The sequence below is a fragment of the Papio anubis genome, chromosome 2, assembly GCF_008728515.1.
Source record: "Papio anubis isolate 15944 chromosome 2, Panubis1.0, whole genome shotgun sequence".
Taxonomy (NCBI): domain Eukaryota; kingdom Metazoa; phylum Chordata; class Mammalia; order Primates; family Cercopithecidae; genus Papio; species Papio anubis.
Window position 1 is genome coordinate 110879119 of NC_044977.1, and position 15013 is coordinate 110894131.

Consider the following 15013-nt stretch of genomic DNA (forward strand, 5'->3'; position numbering starts at 1 on the left):
TTTGCCTGGATTCTCAAGAGTTTTTATATGGCTCCAGCAGCCTCAGATCAGGACAGGGAAGAAGTGATTAAAGGTGGTGATATCCAGCAGCTACTCAAAGCTAGTTTGAACCAGTCCTGGCAAGCAGAAGAGGGACCTTTTGACCTATCTGGTCACCTCTACATTTGAACACAGAGCTGGGGTGTAGATCAACAGCATATATAGAATGAGCTTTGGCTTCCAGCCTGGAAAAGGCTGCATTTTGGTTATTGTTCAGACCTGGAATTGTTCTGAAGCTTTTGCATATACCATTCTTCTATTTCTGTCTTAGTGACTGAGATGACCTTTCGTGCTTGAATTGGATGAAGCCAAAGCTACACTGGCCATGTACAGAGTTATGTTGTTATGCTAATCATGAAAAATAATAACAGACATTATTATATATTAAGCACTATTCTAGAGGCCTTGGAATATATTATTTCCTGTAATCCTTATAAGAGGAAATGGGCTAGGAGAAAAGTCAGGAGCTTCCCCAAACCCAAAAGGTGTCTCAATACTCAGACCTTGCTTTAATTGTACAAGAGCAGGAGTGCATAGTCTACATTGATAATAACCAAAAAGCTATTTTTTCCATCCAAAGATAAAAAAAAAAAAAAGAGCACAGGAACACAAGGTTAGCAGACCTGCATTTGATTTTGTGCTCAAGCACTTTATAGATAGACAAAGCACTTTTCCTCTCTTAAAATTCATTTCCTCAGTATAAATGGGGAGAAAAATAACCTACCTTCCTGGAATCGCCTGTGAAAATTAAAGGATATAACTCAAATATAAGTATTTGTAAGCTATTATCATTAATATTAATTCAGATATATACTAAGCAACATAGAGAGCTATTTATCATAAGGCTAATGAGATAATTTTTAGCATAGTCTATTATGGAATTTTCCATGAGAATCTAAAAAAGACAAATTGACTTTATAATTATTAGAGAAAGGAAAAAGAAAAATTAATTTTCCAAAGGCAAATTGTTCTACCAACTCAGAAAAAGTTTACATTATTTCTAGAATAGCAGTGGTTCAAACATCTGTCTCCATGCCTCTATATCCTTCTGAAAATGATTGAATACCCCAAAGATCTTTTGTTTATGTGGATTATATCTGTTCATGCTTACTGGATTATAAAAAAATTAAGAAAAGTTTTAACTATTTACTTATACAATCAATGAAAAATAGCAGTAACAAACTCATTATATGTACATACACACACACAACTTTTTTAAAAACTTCATTTCCAAAAAAAAAAAATTCAGTGAAATGTATGACATTGTTTTATATTTTTGCAAATCTCTTTAATAAAAGAGCTTAATAGAAGAAAATTAGACTATCATATCTGCTTCTGCATTTAATCTTTTGCAGTAGCTTTTCCCATTGAAAATAGGAATAAAAAATATTTACACAAATATGTAGCTGAGAAAGGAAATAGTATTTTAAAAGCCTTTTTAAATAACTGTGGATATTCTTTCATACTACACCAAAACTTCAGAAATGTAATTTCTTGAGGTTTAGTAGCACTGTGAAATCTGAAGCCATATTAATAAATCCGGTACTTTTTATGTTAACATCTATTGGTCTCCCTTACACTTTGAATGGATCTTTAACTCATGTATGATTTTGGTAACATTCTAGTGTTGGTCATTTGAAAAATATTGGTTCACTGAGGTATTGGTTCATTGGTTCATATCTTCCAATGTTGCCATACTTCATTATACGATATCAAAAAACACTTCATGAATGTCACTACTGATCTCATCAGAAACATCTTTATTGAGAAGCTATTGAGCTCACAGTGGCTGATTCAAGTTTCTAAATCTCTAATTTTCATTCATATATTTAATTTTGGCAACAAACACTATTGATTTTTTTCTTTGAAATTAATGACTGTTTTCATTCATTTTCAGGAAAAATAAAAGCCAGGGTCCCAAGTTTGAGTAATTGTAGCTTGTCATACTTTTAAGTAAAAATGGTGGGTTTTTTTTTTTTTGAGTGGCTAATTTATTTCCCAGCTAGTATCATTTGGTGCCACCCTCTTGATTCATGCCAAGGTGCTAACAAGATTGCTTTTATACCACCAATGCAAATTTCAACAAAATGAAAATGACAAATACTTTCTTAGTACTATTAAGAAAATAGTTTTCACTTCACAGTTCCCTTCAAAGTTTCTGAAGAACCATCAGGGTTCTGCAGACAATACTTACGTGCTATTGTCTCTTAAGTGTTAAGTAGATTCTTTATTCTGATGGTTTCTAGGATTTCCTGAATTTTCTTAATAAAAATTGTTCATTTAAAGTAGATTTGGATGTGTAAGGTGGATATGAATATGTGTATTAACGTGAAAAGGTAGTCATAATATATTTTTATTAAAAAGTAGTATTTATACTATAGTCATGTTCATGTCATTAAATACATATGTACACATTAGAATATTTACATATAAATATGTATATTTATGCATGCATACATGTATCTATGTATAAATATAGATTGAAAGTAGTTATACAACTTTTTTGTAATAGCATCAGCAAGAAACAGTAAGGGGGATTAAGAGTAGTGAAAATATTTTCCTTTTTGTTTTAAAGCAAATGCTTTTATTCAAAAAAATTTACTAAATACCTACAATGTGATAGGTACACTTGTATACATGATTAAGAATTTTAGTGTTTTTTATAAAAAGAAAAATGATACTTTGATCATTTAAAAAGGCCATTTGGGACATGATACCATCCACAGCAATGTAGCTGTTCCTTACTAAAGCCTTGCTTCATCTCTCCTTAAAATCCCCACACTCACCTACCCAGGACAATTTTATAAAAATGCAGTTTGTAAAAGACTTTTTGTTAAACCCTGTATCTACTTCTAAAGATGCACTTTTAATCCTTAAGTGTCAGTCATTCTTCTGTCTCTCAGTATATTATCAATACATTTTTCACTGTGGGATATTAATCAGAGATTGCAAGAAGAGTCATCAAAGGAACCCTTACAGTGCTCTCAAGTTAATACTAGCTTCATGCTCCTCATCACTGAAATTTTTCTGGTCTGCATTGTTCAAGAAATCTTTCCCATTGTCTCTCTAAAATTTTGTGGCAACTTCCCTAATTGAAGCACCTAGGATTTGGGATTTGATTTCTATAAAAGAAAGATAAGAAAGATGCAAAGATTAAAAGTGCAGATGGAAGAAGGTGGTCAGTAGTGATCTATATTCACTGGGATACTGTGATCTTGTAGAAATAAGTCAATTCTGTAACTCTGAGGTGTGCTTACATGTAACTGAATATACTTCAATATTTTGCATGTAACACGTTATTATTTTTAAATATCAAGGACAAAAAGTGTCTCACTAAGAAGCAAGAATCAAATTTTGAGTAAGAGGATAACACTGAGTAAGAGGATTACAAAATTTGAGTAAGAGGATAAACATGATCAAGTATTCCTTACTCTACCTTACCTTGCCAATCTTTCCCCATTATAAGGTTTTATCCTCTGATACATTAAAAACAAGTGAAATGCAAGGGAATCAACTAGTTTTTTAAACACACTTTAAATATGTCATCTCAATTCTTTTAAAAACACATTAGGTTTGATGATATCCTCAAATACATTTAAGTAAATATATTTCTTTTCAATATTTTATATTCCCTGGGCAGTTAGTTCTTAGATTTGCATAAACAGTTCCCGTTGTTGCTGTCTAAAAAAACACAATAAATCCTGTTAGATGCTTTAGGCACTGAACAATTTCACATTGTATCTTTTTAAACAGACTCCCTTTGTTTTTTGGGTTTTTTTTTTTTTTCAAATAGCAAGAAACAACAAGAATAGTTTAGATACTGCTTACAGAATGGAAAAATATGTATCCTTCACTAAGCACAACATTTTTTCCTGTTAGCCAAAGGTTTTTTTCTCTCTTTCTCTCATTGTTTCATTGAATGTTTTTAAAAATAATTTTTCATATTACTAAGTGTCTAGGATGTGTCTGTTGTAGGCTCATACTCTGCTAATTTAATTCTTGACTACAGAAAAATATAGATGCTTTTATCACCTAGAGAAGCTGGTGTTGAAAAAGTAATCTCATAATATACCAACTGATGAATGAAGCATGTCATTATAAAATTGGTGTGTGGTCAGCTATCTCTGTCAGCCAGTGTCTAAACAGGCTCCAGGCTGTCATGCACTGACCATTTCAATGGCTCTCAATTTCTCTCCTTGACTCCAGCCTTCCTTCCTCCAATCCATTCCTCACCCTTTAGCCAGAGTGGGCTTCTTACAGCCCATATCTGATAATGTCACTCTCTTGCTTAAAACCCCGCAATGGCTCTACGTTGCTCTTAACATAAAGAACAAACACCTTCATGTGATTTTCAAGACTTGGCCTTCCTCTCCAGCGTCATCTGGTCTCAACCCCCACAACCCTGGGCAACTCTGTCCCAGCCACCCCACCCTCCTCATCAGCAGTAATATTTTTTATATCAAGCAAGGCATTAGTTGATGTTTGTGATAAAGTGGTGAATATGATTTGGATGTGGCTGTACATCCTTGAGACTCTGCTGTTTTAATTTTTTTTTTTTTTTTTTTTTTTAGAAAGAGTCTCATTCTGTTGCCGAGGCTAGAGTACAGTGGTGCGATCTTGGCTCACTGCAACTTCCACCTCTGGGGTTCAAGCAGTTATCCTACCTCAGTCTCCTGAGTAGCTGGGATTACAGATGCCCACCACTAGGCCTGGCTAATTTTTGTATTTTTAGTAGAGACAGGGTTTCACCATGTTGGCCAGGCTGGTCTCAAACTCCTGACCTCGGGCAATCTGCCCACCTCAGCTTCCCAAAGTGCTGGGATTACAGGTATGACCCACCGCTCCCGGCCAACTCTGCTGTTTTAATTTCTTAACTGATTGTCACATTTCCAGTGGATGAACCACCTGTCTGTGGCCCCAGATCTTTCTTGTTCCTACATATCTTGTAGCTTTGAAGAGTATAGAATTCTTTATTCATGAAGAATATGGATAGGAGCCTCAGGCATGCCTACCCTCTAGAAATTGTCACGTCTTATCTGTAATGTTGTTATAGTGAATAGATAAGCCATTGGAGAAAAAGGGTGAGCAAAAGAAGCCATAAGGAAACCGATCGAGAAATGACAAGAACTGTGATGTTAACTTAGGATGCCTGCAGTTATCAAAGCCATGGAAGAGAATCTAGGGGTGAGAGGAATGAGTTATACCTCCAGGAAGTGTTTGCACTCTGAGGAACAGGAAAGATTTATTCTAAGCTGTCATGACTGTGTATAGATCCGTATAAAATCTAAAAAATAATAATAATAACCCTCAAAAGTCATTTGAGCCATAATAGAACTGCTGATTATAAGTCATTCAGTCACATACCTATAGCTTAAAAATAAATAACTTTCTGCATGAATTTTATGGCTGAAGCACAAACGTTGGATTGGTTCTTGTCAGAAACAAAATTTCATAGGCAAATTTTCCTCAAGCATGTGTCAGAGTGTCCAAAAAAATATGCTGGTCTAGAGAAGGTATGAACATTGAGGGAAAATATAGTTAGGATACAGAATGCCTATAGAAGCAGCTGGGTTTTTTCTTTCTTCTTTATTAAAGAGATCACATTTTAGTTTGCAAGGTCATAAAATCATGACGTCCAGATCAGTTGTTAAAAGGAAGTCAATGGCAGGTGTGGGATGCCAGGTGTGCTGGCTGCCAGTGAGAAGGAAGAGGAGTCGCTGAAAAAGCCAATGATAAGTACACCTGTGTTTGAGATTGCTGTAACAAGATTTCCTCCCCATCTAATAAGGTCAATGCATACAAAAATAAAAAAATAATGTCAGCTGGGATCAGAAGCAGAACATTAAGCAGTAGATTTTCACTTAAAATAGATTATTTGTTATTTTTCTCAGACTGCAGAGAATACACAATTTACCCTTTTCCTGTTGGGGATGGGAGAGATTATTGTAGGATAGAAGTGTTCCCTTGCCACTGGGATCCAAGATAATAAGTCAATTCTCTCAGACTCTGTACCATCTTACACCAACAACCATTCCAGTCCTGTTGTGTGGGGAATGACAGGGTTAAAATCACCAAAAAGGCGTGCTTGCTAGTTTCATCTTGTTTTGGAAACAGCACCCAGACTGCATAATGCCAAGAGATTATTAGATTAAAATGTATAATTTTTCAATCATCATTATCTTTCACCCACAGAAAACAATTTTTACATATTAGTCACTGCATCCTATGATGACATTCATAGCTCTAGAGACAAGTGTATAGGGAATGAGACAAGAACATGCCAGCTGAAAGAAAAACTGGACTCAATTTTCTGTTTAAAAGAACATTATCTTTGTTTGTTTGCTTTTTTCAATTTGAATTTGGTTTCGAGGGTGAAGGAGGATTAAAATGAATTTACTTATTGTCCTCCAAGTAGTCTGGAACATTGCTGAATCTGACATAATTGAAATTTCAAGTTGAATTTTTGTTTTCTGCCTACTTGATCTCAATATGCCAGCCCAGTACTGTCCCTTAAAGCAAATGTAAGCCCTCTGATAAGTCACTTGCCACTTTTGTTGCAGGTACCAGAGGTGAATACGTACTATATAGCCCAGAGTATAGTGAGGTTGTTTGCTGTTTTTCATAAATGCAGGAGACATTGATGATCAAAGGACATAAAATTGAGGACGTGGTAATTAACATCATCTTGAACTGCCTATCATTCCATGGATTTATCCCAGAAATTTGAGTTGTTTGATCACTAGCTTTTGACTGAGAGCTATAAAATCCCAACCCTTTGATCAGAAATCGTTCCTCCGGATCCTAGTGATAGGACCTACACAATACTTAATGGTGGGAATGTAGTTCACTGATTTGCTTTCCAAATAAAGGCAAAGATTTCCAGTAAAACAACTTCTAAACTTTAGTGCTCTGATCTTGGAAGCTTTTTGAAACAATAGTCTTGCTTTTCTGAGTTTTTAAAAGTAAATTAGATAAAATAAAACTTGAAGGAAAGAATGTGTAGAAATGTAATAGTGTATATACTTTAAAAATATATCAAGTGGATGAAAAATTCGGGGGAAAAGCAAGTATAATAAAAGTTAGTAGAATCTAGGTAGTTGAGTACACAGGGTCTCTCTAAAAATTATTTTAACTTTGCAGTGTGTTTGAAACTTTCATGATAAAATACTAGAAAAGATATATTAAATGTACATACCTAAAGTTGAATTTGTATATTTAAGAAAATGTCACTGGACAATGATGTAAGATTGTGTAATCTTAATAGATATTTATGTTGGAACATTCTTACTTTTTGAAATCTTGGAAAATGGAAAATATTTTCAAGATGCTTTATAAACTCTTCAGGCTATTAATGTACAGACCAAAAGCCACCCTAAAGGTAGAAAAACCAGCATTAAGAGGGAACTGCCAGGCTGTAGTATTGTGATTCCCTGCCATCTTATTATCCAACTAGTTAGTAACTGGAATATCTATTTTCCAATTAGATTTAACCTTAAAATCCAAAAAATTACTAAATGTCTGGGCTTATGCATATGGCAAAACACAGTTTAAAATGCTGCAACATACTTCTTGTCCTTATATTTCTTTTCTCACCCAACAACACACATTCAGGACTGAGTCTGATTGCCATATGTTTTGTTTGCCCATGCTTGACCCAAAACTAAAACAGGGTACTCTGTGGCCACTCTCTTTTACCGTAACATGATCACAGTTAGAGAGGGGAAAAAAAGCCTATGCGTGTCTTTTAAAAAGACAAGACAAAAATTGTTCTTTAAAAAATGCCAGACTTAACCAGCCCCTCTGTAGATGATTCTCTGTAAAAATAATAATTTCCCTTCAGAAAGTTGATCTCACCCATACCTAAGAAAAATTAAAAATCTGAAAATTGCACTTTTAATTGGTAAGGCAATTACTCTCTATTCAAAAGTCATATTCGAGCTTACGTCCTTGAAAGGCGAACACTCTCAAACTCCACTTCCAGGCCTTTTGGGAAAAATTTATCCTTTTTGCTCACTTCCTGTTTTCTCTCTTCATTGCCTTTTGGCTCCCACAGCAAGGCGTTTGTGAATGTGTTGGCACTGTGGATATTTTTAAGAAGAAAGGACATGGAACCAAAATATTGTCAAAGAACTGAGAAGCTTAGTATTATAAGGGAGAGTCAAGCTTAGTATTATAAAGGAAAGGGGCATATTAAATGCAATAAACAAAGCATTCAGTTCACCATTTACCACGCTTACCGCAAGGGCCACAAGCAAAAACTGCAACATGTATCTCTACGTGTAAAAATTCATTCCCAGGAACATCATAAAGGAAGGGTAAAGTCCTGGCCCCATCGTTTTTACTGCAAAGAAGTCTTTAAATGGGTATTTTCTGTGGCAATTTTATGGATCTCTCAAGATATCACATTTTGTTTACTTTTCTTTAATTATAAAAAAATTCATTCTTATTTCAAAAAGCACTCCCAAGTGTAAAGAGAAAAGCATAGATCATGCACAGCCTCATCTCCAAGAGAAAAAGACTTTTAGTATTTGGTATATATCCTTCAATATTTTTTCTTACAAATATACAGCACACAATTGTATTAATAAATTTGAAAAGAGAACCAGTTTCTTCCCAAAGGATAGTTGCTGTTACTTTCTTGCTTCATGAATTATCCCCATTCATTCTCTGGTATCTATATTTTCACTTTTTTTTTTTTCCTAGTTCCTTCTTCTTGAATTATAAACATGATCAATATCTTTACATAAGGGAAGGAGGAAACAGTTATACATTTCCCAGTATTCTTTCCACATACTTTCTATTTTTTAGCTATCATTCTTACTCCTGCTTTCCATTTCCATTCAAGATTTCCTGGCTGGCTGTGGTGGTTCACACCTGTAATCCCAGCACTTTGGGAGGCTGAGGTGGGTGGATCACCTGATGTCAGGAGTTTGAGACCATCCTGGCCAACATGGCTAAACCCCATCTCTACTAAAAATACAAAACATTAGCCAGGCGTGGTGGCACATGCCTGTAATCCCAGCTACTAGGGAGGCTGAGGCAGGAGAATCGCTTGAACCCAGGAGGCGGAAGTTGCAGTGAGCCGAGATCATGCCACTGCACTCCAGCCTGGGTGACAGAGCAAGACTCCTTCCCCGCACACCACCCCCTCCAAAAAAAAAAGAAAAGAAAGATTTCCTAAAGAAAGATACGCCTTTTCTCACTATCTTCCTACCCTCACCACCAATGTATTCAATAATTTACTCTAACCTGGCTTCCATCTTCACCACTTCTGTTCCTGAAGTCATTAATGACTTCCAAAATGCCAAATACATTGAAAATTTGTAGTTCATATCCTTATTTAACCTCTCATCAGCATCCGACACTATCAGAACTCTGTTTCCTTTGACTATGTTCTACCAATTCGCCACCTGCACCGTGACCACTCCTCTTCCTCATCATTTACTGAGTTCTTTCCTTTTTCCCATTACTTAAATGCAACTGTTCTCTAGGACTCTGGCCTTAGTCTTCATCTCTTCCTTCTCTGTGTTTTCTTCTTTGGTGAGCTTATCCACTCCTGCAATTTCAATCATCCCTAGTGATCTTTACTCACTACCCTTATCTCTCTTCTCAGATACAGACACCTACATCCAAATGGGTGACTGGATCTTTCCACTGGGATGAACTTTCCAAAGACACCACAAACTCAGCAAGTATCTTTTCAGCACATTTTCTTCTTTTTCAACCCTTCTCCTTCTCATTGACACTCAAAAGAGAGATTAGATCAAAGTCTTCAAGAAAAAGCAGATATGAGGAAATCACCTTTTAGGACAGGGAAAATCTGAGCAATTTTGCAGCTGTGGGAAGGAAGGTGGTAGAGAAAAGACTGAAGACAGGCAAAAAAGAGGATAGGAACTGAGTCCTGACAACCATGAAGAAAACAGTAAGAAGGTCTTTTCTTCTTGTAGCTATATTTTATATTGTGTATGTGACATGTGCTTTAATAAATTCATGTCTACTATGTATCATTCATAGCAGCATTGATTTTTAAAAATTTGAATTATTTACATGCAAACCTTTATATTTATTTTGACATCTGTAGTTAGGCAAAAATTGCAATTAGGGCTAATTTGTACAATTAGCTAAATCGAGTGTTCCTTTTCCCTTTCAAAATGTTCTTTATATATTCCATTCCTAATGAGTATGAAGAATCCTTTTAATTCAATTCATACACAACTAGTATTTTTCAATTAAAACCCTTACTTTTAAGAAATTAATATCCTGCAATGAACAGGAGTTACTTCATTTTTCAGATCTATAGCCCGTCAGATTTCATGGTTGTGTTACTTACTTGCAAAATGTTCCTATATGATACATTCCACATCTGTGGCCATTATATTGTTTTTCTGTTTTTAATTTTTCTTTATTTTAGAGACAGGGTCTCACTCTGTCACCCAGGCTGGAGTGCAATAGTGCATTCATAGCTTACTTCAGCCTCAAACACCTGCACCCAAGCGATCCTCCCCGTCAGCCTCCTGAGTAGCTGGGTCTACAGGCACACGTCACCATGTCCAGCTAATTTTTTTTTTTTTTTCTTTTTGAGACGGAGTCTCCCTCTGTCACCCAGACTGGAGTGCAGTGAAGTGATCTTGGCTCACTGCAAGCTCTGCCTCTTGGGTTCACGCCATTTTCCTGCCTCAGCCTCCTGAGTAGCTGGGACTACAGGCGCCCGCCACCATGCCCGGCTAATTTTTTGTATTTTTTTTTTCTAGTAGAGATGGGGTTTCACTGTGGTCTCGATCTCCTGACCCTCGTGATCCACCTGCCTCAGCCTCCCAAAGTGCTGGGATTACAGGTGTGAGCCACCAAACCTGGCCACTAATTTTTTATGGAGACGAGGTTTTGCTGTGTTGCACAGGCTAGTCTTGGACTTCTGGCCTCAAGTGATCCTCCTGCCTCAACCTCCCAAAGTGCTGGGATTACAGGCTTAAGCCACCACACCTGGCCTATATTTTTCTATAGATGTTCCAAGTTTAATGCAAGTTTATTTAATTAAAGTAAACAAACTCATCTTTCTGTTTTACCTTTGTGGAGGAGAGAACAAAGGGGTAGGAAACAGGAGGTAGGGTTAAGGAGAGATGGTGGAAGTCTGTAGAGAGGAAAGATTACCAGTTAGGCTCAATGTTCTTAAGAAAGTTACCCATATAATGCAAAGTATCAAAAAAGTTATCAGCATTAACGAAGAACTAACAAAGATACGTCTCCTGCAGGTCAGAAAGGATTCAGAAAGGTGTGGAAAGATGGGAGATACTGTGTTTGGGGTTTCAGAGATTGGACACGTTATCCTGAGCTGAAAGTTTCTTATGGGGGTGAGGCACTGTCAGCAAAGAAATACTATTTCCTTTCCCTCTTTCCTTACCTTTCCTGCCTTGGGTCCTTACCATTTAGCTCCACTGCACTAATGCTCCCTCCTCGGCTACACCTAGGGCAACGGTGCACAAAGTCGGCCATAAATGGGCAGCATGCTAAGGCCAGGTGGACAGGGGCCTAACCTTACTGCCTCAGTGGAAATCCTCAGCTCCAGTGTCTTGCCACTGAAGGTGGGAGGAGCACAGGAAGTGATTGCCCTGTGGCTTCTCCTCCCACAGAAGCCCTGCCCCCTCACACTTGGACGGTGGAGAGATTAGCTTTCTATTTCCTTCTAGTTCAGTCCTTTGGCTACTGTGAAAGACCACGCAGAAGCTGTGGACTTGCTTTTTTGTGCTTGACAAAAGTGCATAGATAGAAGACAGGGATTCCCGGCTGGGAGGAGGGAGGAGAGCTGAAGATCCCTGCCTGGGCTGGCTGAGCTAAGCAGTCAAAGTGGGAAGCTGAGTGCTTGAAAGAGGATTATGCTCGCACTAGAAATAAGCAGTAAGTGAGTGAATACCATTATGGCTTAGAAAAGGATTAATCCTCCCGGGGTTATGGGGTGAACTAGAAAATATTGCTTAATTCTAGAGTCAAACTGTAAGGCTTTGGCTTTGTGTACTGTTGTGTGCTGTTTGGAGACTAGAGGTTTAAGTACAAAACCAGAGCTCTAAATGCCTCCTCCCACTCTTGGAAAATGCCAGCTTCTATTTAGATTAGTTGGGGGACATAATTTCCTTCCCTGAACTAGCCTCTTCCCGGGAAAATTTACTACTAAATTAGATAAGGAGTTGAGATTGGAGAGGCAGAATTTGGTATTTGCAGAAATTGCAGTTTCGAATGATGTTCTGTGAGTGCTGACATTCTGTTAGCAGTGATTGTCAAGAAAGTTTAGAATAGGAGATTAAAAAGGGGAAATCAAGAGCTTTTATGATGAGGAGGCTGAAGAGTCCATATGCAGAGAAGTAAATTAAAAAATTATATAATTTAAAATAGGTGGATTTTTTAAAACATTAAATGGGAATAACAGTCAAAGAGTATAGAAGTGCATGGATAAAAATTAGTTAGAAAAAGAAATTTTCACTTCAGTGACTTTTTTGTGCTAGCCAAAAATTTCACAATGTTTACAAAGTCAAGACAATGATTCAGGAATACTTCAATTATTGTTGTACATTATTAATGCTGTTGCTGGGCAAGATCTGTGGTTCTCTGGTCAGCAAGTTCTGGCAAGGAAGCCACTGCCACTGGCACAAAGAATTCTGGGATGTCTGACAGTGAAATGGATGGAAGAACCCACATTCCATCTCTACTTAATGTCCTTTTGTCCAGAAACCGGGTCATGCAAATGAGCTACTTGGTACGTATACAGATCAATATTTGGAAAGGCATTTCTAAGTGTTTTGCATTAGAGGCTCTCTAGACAATATCTTATGGCAACCAGTGAACAAAAAGAATACAAAAGCAAAGTGATAGGAAGGAAGTTGCTGAAACCAACCTTGTTCTTTTTGTTTTCCATCAATCTTGAAATGGAACCTCAAATGAGGACAAGAATAAAATAGGGAGAAATGCTGTGGCCATCTGTTCTGTTCTGAGTGGCTAAGTTCATTAATATATAAATGAGAATTTGGGTTTTATTTATGCATCCTAATACTTGGAAGACTCAGAAATGTCTTTATTACAGTAAAAAGAAAATCTCACAAAAATTGGAGGTATGTTTTTGTGGAAAAAAAATGCGTAATTCTGGTTTTTGAATGTTATGGGGAAAAACTAAGAATTGTGCTCACATTGTGAAGATTTATATCATGTTCACTAATGGATATCTCATCCCCCAATGAGATGAGGACCCTAATATGACACAGTAGATGCAAACATAAGCTTTTTAATTCCCTTAATTCAAGTTGATGTTGATTAATAACTAAAGCAAGAATCTTTAAAATAAATAAATAACCTTGAACTACAGCTGACTATGTAGTGGTTTTTATTTTTCATTTGTTACTGGTGTGAAGACACAACATGACATTTCTAGTATTCTCATCAACCGTTGCATTGGGAGAAAAAAAGGCTCAGACATATTATCTTTCCCCTGTAGCACAAGTGTAAAATGATTGTCATTATCTATGTCCTTTTCTAACTTTAGAATTTGTAGATTTTGCTATGGAGGAAATAGATGGAGAGAGGTCTTTGGGTCAAAATAAATTATGACAAAATGCCAAAAAAGTGCATTTAAATGAACTCTTAAAATAGTCTGTCCTCCAACTTTTCAAATACCTAATTTTGTAAATTATTTTATTTATCTCTTTACAATTATTTCTGAGTTGGGTTTTCCAATGTTAGTATTCATCTGACTTGCAAGCAAATGTTGAAAATCTGAAGATTCATTATCTGAGTTGCATAATACTTCTATTATTCTTAAACAATATGTAAGACATTAAAACAAAACATTGAATAGTTGGAAGTCTTGAGTATAAAACTAAATTAATTTCCAATCTTTAAGAAAAATGTGCTAGGATTCTTCAAAGAATTGCTTATTTATCTCAAAGTGTTAAAGAATCTTTTCTGATACAACAGGACTAAAAAGAGAAGCATAAGAATATTGAGAAAAAGATTAAAAGTATAAGTTGGATAGTGGAGGCTAAGCAGATATTGTTAATGAATAATGATAAGACAGCAGTTTGACTATAAAAACATTTGATGTTGTACATGAGCGATTTGTATAAAGAATGATGCATTATGACTGGTGAACAAGGCTAAGACTTTTATCTTTAAAAGTATTAAGTAGGAATTAAGATTGTTAATGGATAGAAACTAAATGATCATTTAAAATTATTCTTTCACAAGAAAAGTAAAGAACAAGGATATGGAAAACTAAGCAGTGATGAAGACCTCGAAATAATTGTTGATCAAAAGCAGGTAAGTGAATACTTACATACATTTTCTACTGTTATACTGTATATTTTGATGACTAAAGCCTTTTGAGTGTTCAGCCCTTCTCTGGCAGCTGTGTTAGCCTGTCTGGCTAAAGCCTGCATAACAAGATTTTGAGAGCAGCTAAGCCGCCCCATACGATGCCTCTGATCCACTGACTTTTGCCTGATGCCAACATGCATGTTCTATATGTATGAATGATGGAAATAAAGCTGGAGTAAGAGAACTTTTGGAAAATTAAAGGCATCACTTGATAAAATGAGTCAAAACAACAATGATAATTTGCTTGGGAAAAAGATAATAACAATAAAATATATTATCTTGAAAATGAGAAACACTGCCATTAGTCTATCTTGTAAAACAATTAATTATAATTTAGAGAGAGAAAAAAAACTGAGAACTTTAAGGCATATATATTGCCCAATTTAATTTTCCATATTGTCTGCAATATACATAAAGATGATTCTGAAAACAAAAAGAAGAGGCTATTAATAAAATCTGTAGTACTACCTGTAATTTGAGAAACCTCTAGCTTGGATGTTATATGGGCCTATAAGGTGAAATGAAAACTGCTTAATAGAGCATGAACAATGACATACCAGGTAATGGAAGGTTTCCAGCCCATGCCACTGAATTGGCACTAGCCCTTAACATCTCTGTT

The 15013-nt window shown here is 36.1% G+C and overlaps 1 protein-coding gene across 25 annotated transcripts in view; it reads left to right on the forward strand.

Moving 5' to 3' along the window:
* Positions 1-15013, forward strand: part of PEX5L (peroxisomal biogenesis factor 5 like) — a 244738-nt gene that overhangs the window by 45211 nt on the left and 184514 nt on the right. For 3 of the 25 annotated variants that reach the window (XM_017955669.3, XM_017955672.3, XM_017955673.3), the window contains exon 2: positions 14266-14337. The exons of 5 other annotated variants lie outside the window; for them this stretch is intronic. In XM_017955669.3, the coding sequence (XP_017811158.1) occupies positions 14266-14337 (72 nt within the window). Of the gene's footprint in view, positions 1-10961; positions 11936-12624; positions 12785-14265; positions 14338-15013 lie in introns of those variants that run through there. 17 more of the 25 variants (XM_021934642.2, XM_021934645.2, XM_017955679.3 and 14 more) reach the window with 15 other exon arrangements.